General features: G+C 44.5%; 1 protein-coding gene across 1 annotated transcript; it reads left to right on the forward strand.

Annotated features, from left to right (window-relative positions):
- Positions 1 to 245: 245 nt before the first annotated feature.
- lingo3a (leucine rich repeat and Ig domain containing 3a) lies at positions 246 to 7,315 on the forward strand. Its single transcript, XM_080769702.1, has 2 exons — positions 246 to 337; positions 2,578 to 7,315. The coding sequence occupies exon 2, from the start codon at positions 2,631 to 2,633 to the stop codon at positions 4,461 to 4,463; it is 1,833 nt and encodes a 610-aa protein (XP_080625828.1). The 5' UTR covers positions 246 to 337; positions 2,578 to 2,630; the 3' UTR covers positions 4,464 to 7,315.
- Positions 7,316 to 8,462: the final 1,147 nt, after the last annotated feature.

Below are 8,462 nucleotides of genomic sequence, written 5' to 3' on the forward strand. Positions count from 1 at the left end.
TCATCAGGCCATGTCACTTGACCTGTCCCTTTGATCTCCTATAATATTTTTCTTCTCTATAATTTTGGTGGCAGAGTTTCTGTATCTCTGTACCAATCCCCCCCTTGCTGTTATTTGTAGCATTCAGCAGTGGCAGACTACTTCCACACTTGTTTTCCTCCTTCCCTTATTCATGACAGCACAACTCATTGGAGTCTCGGTGCATTAGAAAAGGGATTTCCATAGAGTTTATGGATGTGCTGATTCTGTCCCCAAGAAGTTGCAGCCTGCGCCTTGGGGAGATGCACGCCGTCTGTGGTAACAACACGTGGGCGGGCACATGAATCTTTCACTGCGCGTAAGTAAGAGTAAATGCAAGTGGAATTGTGAATGTGTGCTTCTGCCTGCATGTCAATTTAATATCGCAACACATTCGTTCGGCGGACCTCCTCATGCGTAAGCTAAATGAGAGTGATGGGTCTCATGGCTTTTTTTAATACTTTTCCACCACTCTGCCGGCTTCAACATTCAATTATTATGATGTTATGGAACATGTTTTCATGAGGTGCTTCCATCACCCTAGTTGATAATTCATGGAGGGATTTATAGAGGGGCTTATTGCACACGTGTGTGTGTGTGTGTGTGTGTGTGTGTGTGTGTGTGTGTGTGTGTGTGTGTGTGTGTGCGTGTGTGTGTGTGTGTGCGTGTGTGTGTGTGTGTGTGTGTGTGTGTGTGTGTGCGTGTGCGTGTGTGCGTGCACACGAGTGCGTGCAGTGCATGCATGCGTGTGTGTGGGATAGGCAGGACAGGCGATGCAGGTTTCTTCCATTACGAGCCCATTACCATGTACAATGTGATGGATAGAGTTATGATGATGCAGTCAGTTGCAGTCATGGCGAGTGACCTTGCCGCAGACACCAATACAAAGTCACCCATCGCCCTGTCCTCTTGAAAAATACTATAGTGAGCATTTGGATGCACTGAAGAGAACATACTGTAAGATGCTGGATACTTGCTGAGTGTTGTTTTGCCTTTGAGATCCTGTCACATTTGGTTACATGCATAATGCATAATATATTCTGACAATGAAGGAAAAAAAGGGTTTTCATTGTGTCTGACAGTTTTCCATTTCCTCGACATCTGTGATTTGTACCATCGCCTGTGTTTGACTGTTTTTCCCCGTGATGTATCATTCAAGCCTGTGAGTACAGTATGTCCTTGCTGTCGGATGGAAACCTTTTATGACGGGAAACTGTTCCTTTTCAGAACCTTGTGTTCCAATGGATCCAATGTCGTTTTTAATTAGTCAATTAAATTAAATTCAAATGAGCTTTATTGGCATGAGAAAACATACGTTTACATTGTATACGTACGGTATGTGTCAAAATACAGTATAATAAAACCAGTTAAAAAATGGGGAATGTATATACATTTAGAGGGGCTACAACATTGTGTAAACAGAGCTATGTCACATTGCATTGTAATATACATGTTATACAGGGTATAAATATTTTCTGAAACAAATATCAGCAATGTTTTGCAGTTACTTTGGGACAAATAGCAGCATTCTTCCCAAAACTATTTGAATTGTATACAAAAATCACACATTAAGAAGTGAATCATCGTACATCATCATCAAGAATGGTGGTCCCTTATTGGCCAAGGGTGGCCACAAGCATAGTAGCATACCCAGCCGATTTGCTCAGACACATATGACCTAAATTCTCCATTCATTGTCAATGGCATTTAATGTTTGTGTACAGACAGAATCTACACTATAGCTGTTTATAGCTGTTTATTAACCCTCAGATTTAAGATGTGTTTAAAGGTAGCAGCTCTGTTTACATAAGCAGTATGTCTAGTGGTCTACTCGGTACAGATAGTAGTCCTTAGGGTGGTTCTATTCCATTGACTAACATTCTTTTATCACAACAGTTCACAATCTTGCTTGCACATTTCTCCCAATATGTATGTGAGTCTTTTGTCGTTGGTCATAGTTTCAAACTGACTTTGGGTGTGTCTAATCTATGGGAAATCACACTGGGAAGTCAGTCACACTCACAAGCTCTTGTTAATACTTTTTTGCTACTTTTGGGGGATATACTGCAGAAGAGTCCACTGTAAGAAAGTTTCATCCTTTTGAAGATCTACTAGTGTAGACGTTCAAAAGGATGAATCTTTCTTTCTCAGGGAACATCACTGACATTAAAATTAGAATTTTTAATCAAAGACTAAAGATACTAGGCTATATGAAGTGTAATTCAATCTAAACCCAGCACAAGGTTTTCAGGCAGAGTTCTCTGAGGACTATCTCAGAGTTCTGGCTTTAATTTCCACAGCTGTGCCAGGTTAATTAGAGTCCGTAATTGTAATTCCATCCATTTAGCGTGTTTGAACACAGCTATTGAAGTGGAATTGAGTTCCATTAATTCGACCCTACTCTTCTTCTTTCCGTGTCTCTCTGGCTCATTCTCTCTGACCCCTCCTTTCCGTTCCTCTTTCTTGCTCTACCACTCCTCCCGTCTTTCTCTCTCACTCCCCTTTGACTCTCACATTTTCACACATCTAACTCCCACCCTCTGCTTGTTGTGTTCTCAGGTGTCTGGCCCAGAGATCCAGCCCCAGACGGGACCAGGGGGAAGAGAAGGGCCATGGCTCTGTGCCTGGGCCTGGATGCATTCTGGCTTTTTCCTGGCCTGTTCCTACTATTGGTGGTTTTGGCGTCCACTGTGCAGAGTCAGGGATGTCCCCAGCGTTGTGACTGCATGGCCAGGCTCAAGGCTGTGGCCTGTCGAGGCAATCGCCTGTCCACCCTCCCACAAGGCATACCCTTGGACACCAAAGTCCTGGACCTGAGCGGTAATAGGCTCCGCTGGGTAGAGCATAAAGACCTTCTCCCATACACACGTCTAGAAGAACTGGATTTGAGCGAGAACACGATCAGTGCCCTGGAGCCGAATGCCTTTTCCAGCCTGCGGAACCTGCGTGTGCTATCACTGAGGGGTAACCAGCTGAAGTTAGTGCCCATGGGGGCTTTCTCACGCCTCTTCAACCTCACATCACTGGACCTCAGTGGAAACAAAATGGTCATTCTTCTGGACTTTACTTTCCAGGATCTGAAAAGCCTGAGGAACTTGGAGGTTGGAGACAATGATCTGGTTTATATCTCCAACAAGGCCTTTCTGGGTTTAGTAGCGTTGAGAGAGCTAACTATCGAGAGATGCAATCTGACGTCTATCTCCAGCCAGTCTTTGTCCTACATCCGTAACCTGGTGACTCTGCGGCTCCGCTACCTCAGTATTTCTGCCTTAGAGGACCAGAACTTCCGCAAACTGGGTGGCCTGAAGGGCCTCGAGATTGATCACTGGCCCTTTTTAGAGTACATCTCCACTCACAGTCTGCAGGGCCTCAATCTGTCTTGGTTGTCCATCACGCATACAAACATCACCTCCGTGCCCACCTCTGCCCTGCGTAGTCTGGCCCATCTCACCAGCCTCAACCTCTCCTACAACCCCATATCTGTCCTGGAGTCCTGGTCACTGCGTGACCTGGTGAGGCTGAAAGAGCTGCATCTGGTCAACACCAACCTTGTGACAGTGCAGACGTATGCGCTGGGGGGGTTGCGGCAAATCCGTTTGCTTAACCTCTCCAATAACGGTCTGGTCACACTGGAGGAGGGGGCCTTTCAGTCAGTTAACACCCTGGAGACCCTGCGTTTAGACAGGAACCCCTTGGCCTGTGACTGTCGTCTGCTCTGGATCCTTCAGCGCAGGAAGACGCTCAACTTTGACGGCGCGTCGCCAGTGTGCGCCGCACCTGTGGAGGTGCAAGGCCGGGCGCTCAGCACCTTCTCCGACTCCGCTCTCTTCGACCACTTTACTTGTCAGAAGCCCAAGATCCGCAACAGGAGGCTGCAGCAGTTATCGGCTCGCGAGGGGCAGGTGGTGTCGTTCGTGTGTCGCGCGGATGGCGAGCCCACGCCGGTGATATTCTGGATCTCGCCACAGCGCCGCCGCATCACCACCAAGAGCAGTGGTCGCCTGACGGTGCTAGCAGAAGGCACGCTAGAGATCCGTTATGCCCAGGTGGCAGACACTGGAACCTATATCTGCATCGCCAGCAATGCCGGTGGCAATGACACCTACTTCGCTACACTGACAGTTAGCGGGCTTCCTCTAGATGCCGCACTCATGGCCAACCGTACTTACTACACTGGGGACCTTAATGACACTAATCTGAATGACACAAGGGTCTTGCTGAAGTTCACACTGGACCTAAAGACCATCCTCATATCCACAGCCATGGGTTGTATCATGTTCCTGGGGGTAGTTCTGTTCTGTTTTATTTTGCTTTTTGTGTGGAGTCGAGGGAGAGGACAGCACAAGAACAACTTCTCAGTGGAATACTCGTTCAGGAAGGTGGACGGACCTGCTGCCAGTGGAGGGCAGGGCGGGGCTCGAAAGTTCAACATGAAAATGATTTGAGGGCAGGAGATAATATCGGCCTCAAGCTGGGAAATATATAGGAAAGAATATATACCGGGACATTGTTTTGGTATAAAATGTAAATGTGTATATCTGCAGAAGGCAGTGTTGGAATTTAATATGCACATTCTTCTGTATTTCTGTTTTGTGTCGTATTATACATGATTGTGCAGAAGAAATGTGGCTTATAGTGAAAGATGTCTGAAGTAGACTGTTAAACAAGACCCAGACACATTCACTCCACTCCCTGGCACATGGCTTCGGGTCTCTCCACATCCCGCTCTTCTTCACAGGACTTCATCCCCTTCCCTCTATTAAGGACTATTCCCTACTTCACCTAAAGGTGAAGCACTCTATCTCCAAATTCATGAATAGATGACAGGGTGCTGCTCATAGAATGCCAAGGACTTGCCAATAATTATTAGAACAGTACAGCTTTTCACTGCACATTCTGACTTGCCCCGTGGTCAGGATTCTCAAATGCTACTTAACTGGTAATTTGAAGCTAAACTAGTCTGAACTCCTTTTTTTGTGTGTGCGCTAACATCTAGGCTACACAGAGCAGGGAAGATCAGATACCTAGACTAGATAACGGCAGCGGTATGCACTCACTCTCTGCACAACACTGCCACGTTGACTGTAAAGCACCAGGTGTTACTTGACGCTAAACGATGTCAAAAGCTGTCCCCTGTAGCTGTCAGGTCAAGTTATTTTAAGGACAGGTGATAGGATTCTGTCCTTCCAGCTAAAATGATAGGATCGGATGCACAATTGTATGGAGACAAATACACAATACAGATTAGATTTCCCTTTCATTATCAGTATGTTCACCCTCTGAACATACAACGTGCATTTACACAGAGTCAGCATCGTACTTTCTTTGAGTCACTTAACTTTGTAAAGCGGGTCCTTTATCCTAAAGTCAGAGCAGTCATGCTGTGTACTGTAGATAGGACATACATGAAATGTAATATATATTTTGTAATGCTTGACATTTCAATACTTGTGGTTGTTTATAATGATGTACTGTGATTCATCATGTGAGCATAATTCTGCTGTTTTTCATTTTAAATCAGTCATATTATATATCTGTGATGGTCAGTGATAATTAGACCCTAACCTCCACACTCCTGGGCCAGTCAGCCACATTATTGCTGGCATTGCAGTGCTTAAGCTTGATTTGTATTCCGTAGTGGTGGTGTGACTGGTGTCCATTGCTGCCAAGATCGGTTCTTGTTGGCACGTGCCACCGTCATATGATGGAGCATAAATGGAGCTATAGTGCTTAGTCTGTTACATTGTGAAGGACATTTGTGTCCACTTTCCTATTTTGGGCTTCAGTGGACAGTGGGGGAGGCCTCGGGACCAGCAGGGGAGGGACCATATCCCCAACGTATCTGACATGACATCGCATATTAGCAAAATGCTAATATGTCGGGAGACCTTGGATACTCGAAGAAAGGTCATGATAAAACTAAGCCAGGGAGGAGAGGGAATTACATTGCATTATAGGAAGCTATCAACTCCCTGATACTGGATACTGCCATAACTTGAAATTGCACATAGTTTTTAACTTTTATTTTGTCCTGTGTGCAATAATGCATACAACATAATACAGACAGAATACACAAGTCTATTGAGTTAAATACTAATGCATTTACACAACCAGTTCAGTGATTTTCTGCAAAATTGCTCAAATGAAATTAGATCTTTTTAAATAAGTAAAAATGTCACTCTTGAGCAGAAAATGATGCGTCAATATTAAATGGCAAGACCACTTTGGTAGAGGTTTGGTTTGTGTAGTTACCTTGCCATGATGCAAGTCCAAATGTGGACAAGAAATCAAAAATCACACCCGTGTGAAGTGAGGGGTGCTCTTATCATCATACATCATCTCATACTGGCCAATCAGAATGCCTGTTGCCTGTGATTGGTTAGCTGATTTGCTCGTTTATAAATTTCTCCGATCATTGTCAATGGCAAATCTTGAGACATGTGGGGACAAAAGCTGTTTATAGAAGGGGCTAGCGCCCCTTAAAAATAATTGCTCCAGTGATTAGAAATTGTTATTCAAAATATGCTCCTCATAGATTTACATTGTACGCTGGAATTACATTCTAGGTTATGCCATTTTTATGTTTTTTTTTTGGCTTTTGCCTTTATTTTGTATTTCTTTTATGGAAGGACAGACAGTGGGCTGTCAGGAAATGAGGAGAGAGATGGGGGGATGACATGCAGTAAAGGCCGTCGGGATCGGGAGTCGAGCCTGTGGCACACTGCCAGACTGGATTACCAGCCAAGGTGACTGGACCACTGAGCCTGGACCGCTGCCCCAGGCCAGGTTTATGCCATTTTTAAATGGATTAAGGTAAAGCTCTGTTTACTGAGAAATCTTCGTTCCTACTCTCACTTGTGATCATGAAGTGTGGGTCATGATGACTCATGACGGAATGAATAATGTTGTGGATACAAACAGACAAAATTAATGTTCTCAGATGGGTGGCTCACTGGCTGGCATCTCCCTTAGAGAGATAGGGTGAGAAGTCACTTCACTTGGAAAGGAGCCAGTTTAGGTGGTTCGGGGCATCTGGTTAGGAAGCTTCTGGAGCATCTCCCTAGATGGGGGAGATGCATGTCCCACTGGAAGAAGACCCCGGGGCAGGCCAAGGATGAGTTGGAAGAAGACCCCGGGGCAGGCCAAGGATGAGTTGGAAAGTTTTCTTGTCCACATTTGGTTATATCATGGCAAGGTAACTACAAGTCAAACCTCAAAAAGTGCTCTTGCCCGTTAAAAGCTTTTCACACAGGACATGACGCAAAGTAAACAGAAATGTAAACATCAATAAGTATTTACAATTTTACAGCATCAATTCCATTGTCGTCAAAAACACAGAACTGTAACAGTTATTGGCCTTACAACCGCGTATTTGTACTTGCAGTGCTATAAAACTACCTTGTCTTAGCCAAACAGCAGAAATGAGTGGGATTAATGCCAATCCTTATAACTGAACTTCAAACATTGACCATTAAGCTGAAGGTGAGAAAGGACTAAGTGAACTAGTAGCCTAAAATTAATTTTCGCAGATGTATCTATGCTGTCTCTGCACTCAGCAATTAATTTAGTGTACAGCTCTGCCAGCTGCTGCTCTCTGCTGGCCACAGATGATACTCATGATATTCACAATACTACTAGAGCAAGTTTGACCTCCATTTTGGAAAGTAAACAATCACAGGAGTTGGGGGTGACAGAATTGATGCAAAAAAAGATGAGACCAAAGCACTCTTGTAAAAAAACGTAAAAGCCTTTAATTAAGTGTCTACTGGATAGGATTACAAGACGTATGTGCCCTATTTTCGCCAGTGCCCTTATCCCTAAACTTCTTTGCCTTTAAAAAAACTAAAACATTTTAAATAGTTCGAATAGCCAATCTACAAGCTCACAACGATCGGCTAGTTGATCTTTTAATGTTTTTCAAAATAGTAGAAAAAAAAGGGGGTGAAGCCCTAACCACACCAAAGGGTCGAGACGGTTTTAGCCTTGTCCCTGCTGTGATGTCTTGTTGCACGTTGACCCACGTTGACCCACGTTGACCCTAGTGATTCAACACATGGAATTCAATGGCCCAAACCACACCAAAGGGTCGAGACGGTCCTTGCAACCGTTTGGAACCAAGAAGTTGCATGGTGACCCTTTGGTGTGGTTAGGGCTTTAGACTGTGGCGAGAATAGGGACATAAAACTGCACTTATAAGTGCCTTCATCAGGATGACTGGCGAAAATAGGGACATAAAACTGCACTTATAAGTGCCTCCTGATGAGGAGTAGCCTACAAGAGTGCCATGGTCCCCCCCACCACCATGCACACGCACATGTGTGTGTGTGTATTCAAAGATTTGCACACAAAAACAAATAACAGATCTACAAGCTCATACGAAGTGACGCACTATGAGCTTGTAAATCTACTATTTCTTGAATAGCCAAAGTATAAAATTATGATTA

This window comes from Protomyctophum bolini (assembly GCF_963924005.1).
Source record: "Protomyctophum bolini genome assembly, chromosome: 8".
Lineage (NCBI taxonomy): Eukaryota > Metazoa > Chordata > Actinopteri > Myctophiformes > Myctophidae > Protomyctophum > Protomyctophum bolini.

What these genes read in the sequence shown, in the direction of transcription:
- lingo3a (XM_080769702.1), top strand. Translation starts at nt 2,631, where the DNA reads ATGGCTCTGTGCCTGGGCCTGGATGCATTCTGGCTTTTTCCTGGCCTG.